Source organism: Zootermopsis nevadensis, unplaced genomic scaffold (genome assembly GCF_977971745.1).
Source record: "Zootermopsis nevadensis isolate Lab colony 2312 unplaced genomic scaffold, Znev_1.0 Znev_ptg000002l, whole genome shotgun sequence".
NCBI lineage: Eukaryota > Metazoa > Arthropoda > Insecta > Blattodea > Termopsidae > Zootermopsis > Zootermopsis nevadensis.
This window is the reverse complement of record NW_028259134.1, coordinates 11,463,185-11,479,716: the sequence shown is the minus strand read 5'-3', so window position 1 is coordinate 11,479,716 and position 16,532 is coordinate 11,463,185. Positions and strand designations below refer to the sequence as shown.

General features: G+C 37.5%; 1 protein-coding gene across 3 annotated transcripts in view; it reads left to right on the top strand.

Moving 5' to 3' along the window:
* LOC110832180 (mariner Mos1 transposase) overlaps window positions 1-16,532 on the top strand; it is a 349,358-nt gene that overhangs the window by 306,944 nt on the left and 25,882 nt on the right. For all 3 annotated transcript variants that reach the window (XM_022068972.2, XM_022068971.2, XM_087349460.1), the window contains one exon: window positions 15,361-15,494. In XM_022068972.2, coding sequence (XP_021924664.1) covers window positions 15,361-15,494 — 134 coding nt within the window. The remainder of the gene's footprint in view (window positions 1-15,360; window positions 15,495-16,532) is intronic.

The following is a 16,532-nucleotide window of genomic DNA, read 5'->3' as shown; positions in this document are numbered from 1 at the left end:
TATCTTACGTCATATTCACGTAGTATAACTTTGTCACACGTGATAGAAGGAGAATAGATGAACGCTAGAACCGGCTTGTCTGTACTTGAAACTTTCTCCTCGAATATGAGGCATTACCCCTAGACCTCTAGGTTCCAACTACTGATTTTATAAAGTAATACGGTGTATTATATTGAAGTATAAACTTTGTGTTGCTTACTTCTTTACTTCTACTAACTCGTGCAAAAATAGAATTTGTTTCCTCTTGCATTCGCTGCTCCACAGTCGTGACTCCCATTGGATGTGTTCAAGCACATTAAATCCGCCATAAGTTCTGGTTTTGCCCCCACTGAGGTTGTTATTTAGTACGGTACGCGAACAAAGCTAACTTATATTTAAGACATGCTAATTGGGCTGAATACACAACGCGTTTAACAGTTTTGAATTTAGATGAACGATATTTCGGTTGAGTTGCTGCTTACTCTCATTTGAGAACGTGTAATTAGCATATAGAATACAACGTAAAATAGACTGGTGAGTGGAGAGAAGCAGAGATTCAAACAACCGTCTTATTTCTACGGCAAGAAAACTCAGTAAGTCTGTTCCTCAGAATGATAGGGTCCAGATATATAAACAGAGCCCTGTAGGCGTTCCCCCCGCCACCCACCACCTGCAAGAAGAGAAAGTTAAAGCTGTAATTACGACCCGTTCTTACATCCATATTCAAAACGCTTCACCTCATAAAACATTAATTACTCCGTTATGATCCAGACAAGAGAAGGCTGCAGTTCCCTTTCCGGGTAAAACCATTCTCGTAAGTGTACACTGAAGTCAAAAATTATGACACACTTAATTTCTACTAATTGTTTTCTAATGTGAACTGATATTGGAGAAATTTGGTAGCAATACAAAAGAGACTCTATGATATTGTAACATATCAAACATTGCGACAGAGTGGTTAGCATTCTGCTTTGTATTTAGGTGATCCTGGGTTCAAATCTCGTGGCGTTCTTTAGTGCTTCTAATTAAATGCCGGGAGTATAACATAAATTATGCTATGACCCTTTCTTTCGCATCCTTTCCTTTAACTGTGTAGATCTGGTCTGAGGTATTGACAGTGTCGTTAAATGATCCACAGATAAATAATAAATAAATATTGAAATATTCTTATAACTCAGCCTCAAAAATATTGTGAAAGTTTTCTTTATGTCTAACCATCGTAACATGAAGACTTGTGGGTTGTGTCATGGAAGTTGAGATCCACTTATTAACCTCTAAACTATACAGAGAAGTTTGAAGTTTGATCATGTAGCATTCTCTTCGTCTTATGTTAAGGAGAACATGGCATCTACTCCTTGCATAAATCTGTCGTTTTTCTACCGCTCTTGGCACTCTTGTTCTAATTCTTCTTCTAATCTATGCAGCAGAATTTTCTGTGACTGTTATATTCCTCGTTACAAAGGCCTTAAACACTAATCTGGCTTTTGATCATTCGGGCTGAAAAGTAGAGCCCACGTACATAATTCCCTGTATCTTTATGACGGGGCCGCGGAAGGAAATATCTCATTCCCGCTTTCACGTGGGCAGCAGTAAGAGAGGAAACATGGCGAAGCCGCCCTGGAACAAAGAACTTGAGGTCTCTGTCTCAAATGTTCCCTAAAAGAAACACTTGCATTGTGTGACAGTTTATTATCCACAGAGTTTGCCTTTCATATTTATAGTTCCAGTGTACACTTGCGCTTAGTACAGACCTCTGTACTGCCATATAAGAAATATCGCACGCACACTCTGTAACCACTTCCATATTATAAACGAGATAAATCATCCATCCATGTTTTTTTTCCAGGTATGTTACATGTGTGGAAAGACATTTGGCTTGGCATCGCTTGATACTAGAAGATAAGAATTTCTATCTAATAACAAGTTTAATGGATAAAATAGAGTGGAAATGTGTACAGTTCTTCTTAGTGAAAGGTTAATCTAATTTTTATCATAAGTTCTGAAGAAAATGTTTGGGAAATTTGGGCGGAATTGTAGGTTATCACAGGGATTAGGAAAGGGTATATCGCCCATACAAATCTACAGAGTCGGTCCGTACTAATTGTTATTATTATTGTTACTTATTTAACATTATTATTTTAATTTTGATTTTGTTATTGTGGTTTTTAATTCCCGAGCTAGGCTCAATGATATACAAACACATGTACATATATAAGCCAATGACAAACATTGTTCTCTAGTAACGTAGATAAACAAATTAATGTGACCCAAAATTAAATTAAAATATATCAGTGCTTTATGGCATGACCCAACTCTTTTGTATGTCGTTCACAGACTTTTTATATGATCAGCTGAGAGGATTGACTAAATTATGAAATGGACGAGTAGAAGATTCCAGGGAGGTCCGTAGAAGATTTGGAAGGAATAGTTTTAATCGTAATTGGAACAGGTAGCCGGTGATAATGATGATAAAGTTGTATTTAAATTTCGTGTGAACTTCGAAATATTCTCAGTTTTTTCACGAAGCCGAATCTTTATACTAATCTGAGCCGCTTGTAATTATGGCCTTTATTATGAATGAAAATGGAAACCTGAGAGCCATATTTTATCAGTAATGTCATCAACTATCAGACACACACTAAGTATTATTTACTCTTAATGGCTTCCAGTGATACACTGCCACAAATACCTTGAATCGTTAAAACCACGAGCTATGCTTGCTTTAACGTTTTGTCATAAATGTGGTGAAATGTAGGCCTGTTGTCCCCGGTTTTCGAAAGAATAAAATGAACGACGAACCGCGTCAGAGTACATAACTTAGTTTATAGAGCCGCTGGTATGACAGAAATGTAAACAGTACTGTAATTATTGGGGTGTGGACAGTATATATTCAGTCTGTCATCCATTTTTCACCAATAATCCACTCAATAAATAATGACCAAAACATTTGATCAGCAGTTAATATCTCAGTTAAAATTCTTTTGTCAATACAGGATGACCCAAAATAATGAACTAGAGGTGATACAAAATTATTACTTCGTAATATTATTAACTATTCAGTCTAACGTCTTTTCACATAATTTATAGGAAACCTGTACATGAGGTAAGGTTATTTGATTTTGTTACTTTAGATATTTCCTGCTTTCATCTACTGTTGTTCTGAAGTATCTTTACTACAGATTCTATTGTACATGTAGGATAATTTCAAAACAGAAAGGGCTGAAAAGAAATAGTAATTAATTAAGCGCCCCACAAAGATGACGTGTACTTAAGTGGATATAAAGTTCTCAGTCATTACAATTTTGTCGCTAGATTGATGTGAGTGGTTAGCTTTTTCCTTGGTCCACCCCCAGTGTTGCATCAACTCTGTTTTGTCTTTTTATAAGTTCTATCACTGACACCCGAACCTCGTAAAGCGCTGCATTTTGGCCGTGTCATGCACACTCTGAAATGTAGATATTAATCACCTGAAAAATAATTTCGTGATTATTTCTTAAAGCTTATTGATTTTTCACAACTTGATTAATTAAAATAAGTCCAAGACGAAATTTCTAAGCCAATTAAAATGGGTAGGGACTCATCCTGCACTTTGTAGTATGTAGAGTGGTAGCAGCAAGTTCGGTTTTAGGAGTCACTAAACTAGGGTATAAACCTCGAAAAAGGGAAACGATATGAACAATAATATTTAAGTTGAAAATCTCATTGAAAGAGACAGATTCGGGCACACGGTCGAGGTTGTGAAGTTGATATTAAACAGGTCATATCATTAGAGGAACATTTATTGTTGACACGAGAGCGATTGAACTGGATCAGAATAAGAATCAGTGCAGGACTTTGAAGTTGACGGTGATTAATACTCGGGGGCACGTAAAAGCAGACATTAACTGAATGGTTGTGTGCCTGTGGAAAGGTAACGAAGTATTCTGTACCGTTAATGTATTGCTTACTCACTTTATTAAACGACAACTTCTCAACTGTGTGTGTTATGCACAGTCGATGAAAGTGATATAAACTATAAAAGAGGTACGTGTTATACGAGGCTGGTCTACAAAGTAAGTTTCCCTGGGGCCGTTTACAGAAACAAAACACAATTTCATGGAAATATTTATTGCAACAGATACAGCAAGTGTCCAGCTATTTTTCAACATATTCGCCACCGGAATTGAGACATTTGTCATACCGTGGGACCAACTTTTGTATACCTGTGTCGTAGAAGTCTGCCGCCTGGGATTGGAACCACTGTGTGACAACCATCTCCGCCTCTCTGTTATTCTCAAAACGCTGACGCTGACCGGACAGGAATTTCTTGAGGTGTAGGAAAAGATGGAAATCACTGGGAGCGAGGTCCGGGCTGTAGGGTGGATGATTAAACACCTCCCAGCTGAACTCCTGCAGGAGACTTGCTGTCCGTCGAGCCGTGTGCGGCCTAGCGTTATCGTGCAGGAAGACAATACCGGCACTAAGCATCCCGCGCCGCTTGTTCTGAATGGCCCGTCGCAATTTCTGCAGTGTTTCGCAGTAACGCTCAGCATTCACCGTCTCACCTCTGGTCAGGAAGTCGACGTGGAGAACGCCCCGTCTGTCCCAGAACACCGTGCACATCACTTTCCGCGCCGACAACGTCTGCTTGAATTTCGTCTTACAGGGAGATCCACTGTGACGCCAATGCATTGACTGCTGCTTGGTTTCTGGGGTAATGTGTGCAATCCACGTTTCATCACCTGTGATGATCCGGTCCAGAAACTCGTCGCCGCCATCATGGTACCGCTGCAGAAATGTCAATGCTGACTCCATGCGCTTTGTTTTGTGTTCTGGTGTCAGTTGCTTCGGCACCCACCTGGCGCACAATTTCTTGAACAACATGTGCTCCGTGACAATTTTGTGCAACAAGGAGCGGGAAATCTGCGGGAAATGACTGCTGAGTTCCGTAATTGTGAAGCGACGATTATCCATAATGCGTTCCCGCACAAGCTCCACAAGGTCGTCTGTAATGATGGATGGCCGCCCACTGCGCTTCTCATCATGCACACTTTGTCGACCTGCTGAAAATTGTCTGCACCAGCGACGCACCATCTGCTTGCTCATGACGTTAGGCCCATAGACCCGGCACAGCTGACGATGAATTTCGATCGGCGCTATGCTCTGTGCATTCAAAAACTTTATCACTGACCGCACTTCACAGTCGGCGGGAGCTGGAATAAGAACCTCCATCTTCAACAGCTGCAACGATGCTACTGTGAGAACGCGGGAAGTACCGTTAGTGCATGCGCCATGCTACGTCATTGCTCTATCACGTACGCACAGTCGCTTCGCGCAATATAAGGTTTGATAGCTGTGGGACGAGTGGGAAACTTACTTTTGGGACGCGCCTCGTACCATCATTCAGAAACACGGACTGTGAAAATCAAGATCAACTCAGTAGAGATAACCAGCCTCTAGGGTTCGTCTGAGACCTCTAGTTTATGAAAGGTGTCCGAAATATTCAGCTGCAAACTTTGATGCTATCATGATGTTGTAGTACTTTTTCGTAAAGGTTGACTGATAATGTATCGGCATTCACAATTATTTTATGTTGTATCAACTGTCAGTGTTATAAAACGCCAAGTGAGATAATGGTAGATAATTCAGTGATCAAAAGGGAGTTCTGATGTTAAAACTAGTCTCATCATATGGAATCGAACCCACCGACTTCGAAAAACAAGTGGGACATTATCACAGTGATTATGCATTCAGGTATATGACTTAATATATGCAAAAATATGTATCCTGCCCTGACATATAGGTCTATTTGCAAATTAAACAAGGGATAAGCAAAATCAGTTTTCTTGTTATGGTGAAGAAATCTGCCAACTTCAGCGTTATTGTGTTTACACTTGCAGGTCGTTCAGACACAAAGTGTTAACGGTTCTACAATGTCCTTTGGTAAGTCGGGAGTGGTGTATTTGTTTTCTGTGTACTTCTCCTTGGTGAAAATTGCTTTGCGTAGGCACAAAACAAAAAATGACACGTACAAAGAAGGATAACATCTATATTACTGTCGTAGAAGAACTTTTTAAAACAGAAACAAAGCGTGCCTTATAGCTTTCTCATGGAACAAGCCAGATACGCAGTTGTTTGAAGGTAGGCTTAAGCCTATGTCATTTTCAGGGACACACGAAAGAAAGGCGAGCTTATTACTCTTGGTAAAGGACTGTATTAAATTTATGTAATTTTCAAAAATGTAAAATACAGGAAAATTAATTTTGACATTTTCGTTTGTCCTTTACCCAAGAGTCTCATCAAATGAACTTATTATGGCGACAGAGTGTCTGTCTACAATTGTGTTTCAGAAACTGCTGAACGTCTTTTATATTGATTAACATTTTGTACAGATATGTCTACACCAGAAATATCCTGGTTTAATGAAATCCTGGACGTTCGTATAAATTAAATTTAAAAGTCTACATTAGAAAAGAAGGAAATAAAAATACAGTTTTTTATACGTGTGCTGCACCAACAGCCAGAAGGCCAGTTACATAAAACACAAGAGATGAACACAAAAATAAATAAAAAAATATAACAGCAGACACCAAGAAATTACATGAGTGTAGAAGACGTTAATATATAAAGGCAAGTTGCTAAAGAATACATTAGTACCTCTGTAATAACAATTAAGTTGAATGAATTCAGTTACGTAACGGCGTAGAAAATATGCAAAACAAATTAAACAAACAAGGTACTAAATCAAGGAATTTTTATAATTATGATGATAACACATAGTCAGTGCTCTGACGTAAAGGTGATAAAGAGGATTAATATCTAACATATCGATAGTACAACGGAATATGTTTAAGGGAAAGAATATGATACTAACATTATAATAATAATCTAGAAGTCGAGGAGTTTCGTCATATGTTGACACGTTCAGTCTGCATTCAATCAAAACTCACTTTAAAATTTGCCCTTGGTTTCTTAATCCAAGTGGTAAAAACTTCAGTAGTTCAGGAAGCCTGTCTCTTGGCATTCTGTCAATATGTTTAATCCAATTGTTTTTATACTTTAGATTTTTATCCCGTATAAGTTCTGTTTTTAGTTTTCTTTCTTTCTTTGAAAGTTCATCCGAGTATCCTTTACTGATCTCATGAATTTTGTATTAGCGGCTGCAATTATTGACTAAACCAAACTATGACAAATTAAAATATATCAAGGTGGTATCGTGTTGTAGAAGAATAAAAGAATAAATCAGTTTTTCAATCCGCTTTGGTATGCATCATCCAAATTAACAATCACCTTTCATTTCACCTTTATTTGGTTCCTAAAATTGTCGCTGTTTACAGGAATTATTTCCTTAACGGCTTCAACCTTTGTAATGGTGAAGTGTTTTTTGTTCTTGTTCTTGTTGTAGACAATGGAGTCATAAATATTATTTAGACGTGCTTCGAGTTCAAAGAGTAAAAATAAAAGGAAAGAAAATGGAAATTTCAAAGTGAGTTTGTTACGGTCAGATCTAAGGAAGAGATGGAAAAGTAGTGGACGAAGTAAGAGACGTTGCTAATGAAGATTGTATAAACAGGAAAACAAGACTGGAATACAAGAAATGACGTCAGCTTTAAAAGTATCTTAAAAACAAATACACTTTTATAATTTATTAAATTCTCTTAGGACGTTTATGATATATGCGTAGATATATGGTTAAGATAAGACTGCAGATAATTACATAACGGAGAGCTTCGTTATTCGTTTACATTATTTAGGTGACTCACAGAAATTATGCAAAGCCTAAAAGGAAGACGTATTACAGCCAAATCCCGATATAACTTAAGAATGCAGTACATGTAAGAACTATCATATATTAATTAAAATCTACTGTTCACAGCTAGAAACTTTGTACGTGCGTACTCTTAACTGCCTTACCCGCGTTCGTTTCAGAATTAAAAAAATGATTCATTTAACCTGAGGAAGATGAATGGGCACACGCCATGCTTATTATGATAATTCAGAACGAATACCTTTTGAAACTAAATTACAGTAGTTTATATTTTAAAGACAAATGTGGTTGGATTTAAGGCTAATAATTTTTCCTACGACATTCTGTGATACCTGTCCCATGGTTATGCCTATGACAGGCTTTCGAGAAAGGAATATCGATAAGAAATGTAAGCATTTGTCGAATTTCTCCACAGTAACACTGCGGGAACTCTGCTCTTAAGTAACAAAATGTAACGGATGTAGACAAAAGATGTGTCTTAATTGAAGTTGTGATCTCGGACTTTTCTGTAAGTCCTGAGGAAAATTACAAAAAAACCTCAGTTAGAATAACCTGTATCTGAGACGAGACTTGAACCCCGGAACCTACCGAATATGAAGCAGGAGTGCCAAACCCCCGGCCATTATGTTGGAACTGTCTAAAGGCTTTTGTTCTGGAATAAATAAGTCAGCTGCGGTGTTCCAGAGTGTCCAAAGAAAAGAGAAGGAATGGCTTTCTGTGGTCGCGTGGACGTCCGACCATTTTTAGTTCGCATCTGGACCTGCTGTATTTGTCGCCGAGTACTGGACCTCAGTGATTTTGTTATTCGGATGTAATTGGGAAACTTACTCGCAAAATGTTACGCGTATTAGTTAACACTGCTAATGTATGCACGCCGGTACGTTATCTGCACAAGATCTGAAGTACGGCACATGCCACTTCATGGTGTATTATATCTTGACTAGTCTAAGGGTTGTTATTCTCCTTTATTTTGGTAAGTGTAGAGACACGTTAAAAGCACAGAAGTGTCCCAACAAAGAACCTTGGCTGTTGTTTTGTTCTGCTCATACAATATTCGTAAACGCTAAGGTCTGTGCTTCCTCAGAACAGCCGAGTTCAATAGACACGCCATTCTAAGTATAGCTTTTCATTGTGTTAATCATGACGTGACAATAATAAGAGAACACGTCTCAAACACAAGGACTAGTTAACGCCGTGTTGAATCTGGGACCATTCTGCGGGAAGGATAGAGAAAGTACAGAATGCAGAACATCTGAGGTATACGAGAAAAAGGCCCGGTCTCTGCCAGTGGAAAACAATAAACTTTATAGTAATAAGCACACATGTTTATTTACTTTGTTATGTAAACGTTTTAGAAGGTGGAGAATGACTTCCAGGCATCTTTCCCCCACTTTGTGCATTACATTCTTCCTTACATATTTCGTGACTTAATATGCTTGTCTAAAAATACCCTTAATCAACACCCTTAACATATATTCTGTCATTAAATTCTTGAAATTACACATTGACTTTAAATACTCACCAAAAACGTAATCATATTTACCTTCTCTATTCTATTTCTTATTCAATATATACGTAATGAATATTTTAAAATTTATGTTTGTTACACCTTATCATAGACCAAATTCCACCTGATATGTTTTCAAATGCCTGCTCCCATTTTCCTTGGATAATAGCAACAACAACAACGTAGACTTCAGTTACATTACCATGTCTGCAGTTATTGGTAAGTATCTTGTAATCCAAATAGGCTATTTATTAAAACTTATAGTTACATTTAGACTATAGTCTGATGACAGCCATTTGTCGGATTACGTGAATCAGCTCGCTACTGCCACTGCTGACAACAATAACCTTGTCAGAACGCAGAGAGATGACACAAAAGTATGAAAAAAAATCTCTGTAGGAATAAAGAGCCTGGCTGTTGGAAAAGCTGAAGCAATGCGAAAATGTCATCCACAGAACGACGCCTCCAGCCGTAGCCTCAACCTCCTCAATTTTTCTTTAAAACAGAACCTTATCTGTGATATACGACAACCTGTTCTTAAGCAGATATTTTATTTACAAGGACAAGGACAAGGGTTGAAGTTCGCCGTAGGTTATTACGAAAAATAATTATGATGGCGAGTTATCATGTATAAAATGAAAAAAATTCAATGCAAGTTCGTTTTCATCGTTATCTATACAAAATATCTGTTTTTATTGACATTTGTTATTATTTGGGCTTTTTAATTCATAGCCCATAACAGCATTTCGTTAAAACCCATACAGTAGAATTCATTTTTCTTATCATAGTTACAACATTGGAATCCACTGTGAACTTAAAAACTAACTAAATATTTAAAGTGTTTAACCAATCAATAATTGGCTTAAAATTTAATTAATATTCCCTCATTAAGCCTCTTAGATCGTAATTGTGGCTAGCGGACCACGGTGTGCCCAGCCCTGAAAGTCGTGTCAGTTTTATGGTAAGCCCTTCTTCCAACTCCATAGAAGTTGTAAGGTCAATGACGTATGTTGGTAGCTGACCGGGAAACTCTAAAGTCTAGTAACGGCCATTTGTGGGGGATGGGCTGCGTATGTATGCGACACCCGTGTGACAGCGCAGGGTTATGTATGAAGGCGATTTGTCGTGACGCTAATCCTGATTTATCACTACACTCGGTAGGATCCGCTCCGTATTGAACTCTTTGATGACTAAGTCCCTCTATAGACTTGGGTCTTAGTAACCGAGGGGATTTCAGTGGATCCAGAACGAACCATAATGTGAATCTGGGTTCCTTTTGTAACTCAGTACATCAGCCAGCGCATTTCAGATTCCTTTGCGCCCCAGCCAGGCCGTAGATGGAAAACTTTTTCGGTTTACTGCCTCTGTAGGGGTGCGTCGGAAGCTGAAGCAGTGAAGTGATTGGCTGTGTGCTGATACAGCTCTGTAGCTATTTAATTAGAATATATTCATCTAACCTAAGCCATAAGAGTTCGATTCGATGAATTGAATTATTGATAGCTGTCGAGACCAAATCCGAGACGTTACAAATGGCGCCAGGACGCTAAGCACCTCGGACGGCTAGTGGATGGCGTAGTAGCCTTCATTCAGAAATTCAATAATTCAGTTCAATTCATTTATTACAGTGCTTAACAACAGCCAAAAGGGCCAATAACAGCCAAGCACTAACAATACAAACATTACAACACAAAAACAAACAAACAATAAACTAAATATACAAATGTACAATGTTAATTTATAATAATAATAATCATCATCATCATAATAATGTGTTACATGTATTATAAAATTATATAATACAGGTGGCACTTGCTTAGAACAAAATGTATTTCGGAAATAGCTGCTGCACTGTGTACCTTAGGGACAAGGTTTGTCTCGGGTACATGGAAGTACATCCCCCATAAAGTTGTGAATAGATGGGATAATAATAATAATAGAAAGTGTCAGTTCAAGCTAATGACAACCGATTCATCCGAGAGAAAATTCAAGAAATGTGGTGTATATCAGACAATAGACAATATCCAATATAGTGTTCGAATAACGGATTAACTAACTAGCTAGATGGCTTACCAAACCCGAGTGTTCATCACCGAATTATCCAAAGCCACAAGCATTTAGAGGACTTTCGCTTGCGTATTACAATGCGTCTATTAAAGTAGTTGTGAGGAAGTCGGCTGGCATAGATTACAGTCCAATGGCAGGCTGTACTCTGTATAATTCCGGAAATGTTTATACGGTATGAATGATTCTCCGCTTCTTAAGGAGAATTTTGCTTTACGAATTTGGGTCATGGTATTTGCTGGGTCTAATTAATGTCCATTAAAATTAAGGTTCTTTGAACTTTTAGCAAGCGTACTGAGACAGTCATTCATTTGACCACAAGATGAACGCCCAAGGTCAACCTAATTTTCGTTTAGTCTTAATAATGTCGGAATTGTTGGTATGAGTCAAATACAGGGCCGCGGTCGCTGATTGGATTAAGTTTACATACGAATATAGACCTACATATTTCAGACAAAATGGTGACCGGTATTTCAGAGTTTTCATAAGAAGGCTATAAAAACTGTTGGTTTATACGAAGATTTTCAAATTATCTATGACCGTATTCGACTAATTAAACGGTAGTTATGATTGTCACTGTTCATTCTCTGGGCTGTTTAGTCTGTTTCATACACATAATATTTCTGTGTTTAAAATATTGGTTGATATTATTCTGATATAATTATATAAATGGCAACGGTTGGGATCCAACCCGGATCTTTTTAAATATTACACCCGTCTGCTCACTTAATACAATAATTATGATATATATTTGATAAGTGAGTCTCGGGTTCGATTTTGACCGCGGAAACTAATACGGAAATTAAAAACTATGAAAAAGTTTTTGATGGATACCGGAGTAAAGGAGACTGTTAAAACATCATCTGCTTTAACTGTACCTCAGTCTGTGAAACGTGTTTAATATCTTCGTTTTTATAATAGAAGAAAGAGGCTATTTTATGCCTCGTGGTTACTGGATTGGTGGGTTCGAATTACGGATATTGAACAATGTTTTATTTTCTGTGATTAGGTTCTTCGATGACCATGTTTTCCATCCGAAGTGCATTCCAAGAAATAAAACATTTCAACATTATTAATGAAAGCCGCCGTGAAAGCTTCACATCATATTTTAACATTAGTTCCAACATAAAAGCGTGAACGACGAAAATAAAACAATTTATTGTTAAACAAATAACTAAACACCTGCAAATGTACCTAAAACGTCCTGCTGTTCATTGTTTCCTTAATCTTGTCTCGATGCATAAAACAGTTTTACCTTTACTGTGGAGTATTATTGTTCTCTGCATTTCACTCAGTTTTATGAGTTCTGCTTCGTTAATTTACATCTCAGCTTCATATCTGTTCTATTTTATAATAAGAGTTTAAGGAAGGTGTAACTTTTTTAAAACCTAAAATTGATCTTCCAGACAGTTTGTTCTTGTCGTTTCCACGTAGCGGATGAGACATAAATTCTGGTTTAGATGCCATTTTCTGTTAGCTCTTGAGTAAATGGTTCTTGGCTGTGTTGCCTAGCAACCATCTTCCCTCATCTCTCTTTAAAACAAACAAAGCAATGGAACGCGAGATACCGCTAAGACAGTAGAAGTTTTTGGATTCTTCTCAAGTTTCCTACCGCTTGCTGTTCGCACAATATGTACACCGAATTTTATTCGAGTAAGTTGTCGTATTAAATGACGCACTGCTTCGAATATATACCTAAGTTCGAGACGTTATTTAAGATCGAAATGCTGAATACGATTCTGTTAGAATCAAAACATTCATTGCAGTATTCATAAAAAGCGTGTTGAAGTGGTGGCGTCTGAGCACAAAAAAAATACAGTTTTAAAAGTGTCTGAAAATGAACACCACAAAAGGTACAATAAGAGTAGGACGTTTCGAACATTCGGAGGATAGAAAACGGATCGCTCCAAGCGGTGTTGTAAGTGTTTCGTGTATTTCTTGAGGGTGGTATGTAAGTACGAAGAGTCGAAAAGCATTATGAACTACAGTATGTTAAATTCTCTGTGCAGTAGATACTTAGTTGCAAATCTACAATATGTAGACATTGGCAACAAGTTTATTTTTGACTAGGTTGGTAAGACGTATTGTGTAATGTTAACTTTTCGTTAAATGGAAACAATTCTGGGTAAAATACGTTTTATAAATAAATGTAAAAAGTAAATGTTGTTTTCTACTGTAAAGAAACTTTTAAACACTCTGTAAAGTACATGAATAGGAAATACTATGGAAAAGACTGATCCTTGGGTCTTTCAGTGTATCATCCAGCATTTTCCAAGAATGACTAAGAAATAAGGCCGTAACTTGCTTAAAGATATCTAGTGTATGTATCGAACAGTTTTATTTTGAACTAAGCTGAAGAATATAAACTGCCAACTTAAAATCCGATTGTCGGTTACTTTCATGATTTCCTATCACAATAAATTACTAATAAAGATGAAAAATTTCTTCCTTACTCTCACGTCAAGATAGCGTCTGTTTAAACTTCGCTGATCCTTAACTTCGACACTAGATTGACGTGAGTGTGTGTTGTCAGTTTGTGTAGGAGGCCGGCTGGTGTATAGAAATGGCCTGCATGTGGTTGCGAAGAGAGAAATCACTCTCCGTTACAAAGCCAGTAACTTTGTTTACTTTGATGATGTTGTGATGATGTTGCGATGATGGGAAATACCTTGCATTCCTCCAGTTTTGACAACACAATTAAAGTATTGTGTTGTTTCAAACATAATCAGTCTTCGACACGAATTGAGCCCATATTTGTCGATTTCTAATATGTGAAGGCAGACAGTAGAATTATTAATAGAAAATCCCAGCAATGTTAAGAAAATATTTCAGAAGCAATAGAAATGTCATGAAAAGAACTGGGTCAGGAAAAGAAGTTGTACAATGAGTAACGCACGATTAAATCAGAGTAAACTTGAAAACTTTGAAAAGACAACATAGGCAGTGAATGTAAGAAATCGATACGTCGTCTGCGGAATTAAAGAAACAACAGAGAAACGAAACGAAGTCACTCGATGGATCGGTTAAGTCTTTATCGAAAGAAAAGCTAATTCCACAGACGCTTATACTTTGAGAGGAAACTTTCTTAATGTAGATTTATCAAGGTGGTTACAAAACTGTATTAAAATAGAAATACAGTAATTAGCATTTTACATTAGAAGGCAAAAATAACATGTTATCCAAACAATATGCAGCCTTTAAAGTTAAACAGAAGATAGTGCGATACACAATAATTACATTGGAAAACATGTGAAACCTACGTACTTTGTACCTGTTTTAATTTAAGACGAGTCTTCGACGATACTTCCCACACAAATGAAGCCAATTACAGCAATACTTATTTATTAAATCGTAGATTTGTGGATTCTGTAAACATGTCTTTAATTTGGTTTCAATCCTGAAAACTTTAGTTCTTTGTATGTCTGCTTCTCTAGACGTTTTTCATATATACACAAATACACAGCAGATACCCACAAACGCACAAATTTACGTTTAGGCCTAACTGAACACTTCGTAGTGCATTTGCACAGCTCTGCATTTCATATGGACCTGTCCTAGACCTATGGCGAGATAAAACATTGTTTCATTTGCCTTCTTCCTTTCTTGTAATTTCAGTGAATTAGGCTAAGTGTGTTCCAATTTCCTAACCATCTTTCAGATGGTCGTCTAATATCTCTGTATCCTTTCGGTTTTGAAATAAAGTGCAAATTTTACAAGTCTGCCATTATCAGTTTCGTTCAAATGACCCTGTGTAATTGCCCTATTATAATTTGTTATTACATTTAATGAATAAATGTGTATTTCCTTCCAAATAGCTCCATTCAAAGTGATTTTCTCGCCTGGTATATCACATGTCATGTATAGAAGAACTGTTTCCTGACCTTTTACGAAAATGTTTGTTCTTGTAAGATTTGAGGTTTTCACAGCGGTGAGTATGTTTGTTCTTGTTAACCCAAGTTTAGGTCTGTCGAGACTACTTAAATCTGACATTGCCCACAGTTCGCAAAAGAAACGCACACCAATTATTGCAGAGCAATATTATGCTTACGTAATTTATCTCTTCCAGCTTTCCCGGCAGAAGACCCAATGATTGAAGGCGTCCTGTCTGCATACTCTATCGGTGATTACGTCACTGCCAACTGCACATCAGGAAAATCCAATCCCCCAGCTGTGCTTGACTGGAAAATCAACGGGGTGAAGGTACGTATTACCAATATTTGCGCAGTTCGATCTTAGCCACTAGTTTAATTAATTATGTATTATTAAAGAGAAAACTCCCGTATGTGTACAGCATTTATATGTGTGAGATTTGTGGTTTTCACGGCGGTGAAAATGTGGAATGTGGAATTATAGGCTGTGGAGCCATGTACAAGACTACGAAGTCACAAACCAGAATACAGCAGTTCATGTTTCATACTGTCGCATAAGAGTGGCCCTAATAAAAATTCTGAGAAAATCGGTTTATTTGGGTTTTTAATTGGAGTACTGAATAATAGTATGGCGATATTCTTAAGCGTTATTATACCAGGCTTAAATATTCCCTGTAGACGTAACATTCCGATTGAATAGCAGCATGTAATTAATACAAACACAATTCAGCGTGACGCCACACGGCGAAAAGGTTTTAGAAGATACAGTTAATGATCGGCTTGTCTTTATATTTTATTGATAAAGGAAGAAAGGAAAAGGAAAATAAGGAAGGAAGACGGATGAATGGAAAGAGGGGAATAGAAAAGCAAGAAATTCTTATTGGCAAGCGCTGAAACATAAGCATTCATGGACTATTTATGGTACTACCACGCCATTCGGACAGATAAACTGAATAACTACGAAATACCTGTCAAAAAGGCCGATTATCTGTCCTCCTGCAACATTAGAGCAAAATAACTGTGTACAGTTTTCTTCACCACATTAGTTGTTCACTCATTTACACGTGTACGGGTTGACAGGACGCAACCCACCCCTGACACAGGTTTCGTTTGTTAACGAATGGGTTAGAGTAAGAAAACAAAAACAAACATGTCGACCGTCCTGTATTACGTACGTGAAAGTAAATACTGTAAACGTTACTGCAGTGAGTACAAGTCTCTCGTAGTCAACAATTATTTTAGTACTTAAAATGCAAATTTTTTGCCAGACCGTGTTTGTGTCTCGTGTAAGAAACTGAATCTTGCTGTGTGGCCTCAAGCGTCTTCCATCTTGTTTTGCAAGGTGTTAGAGCGCAGGACGGAAGGAAGG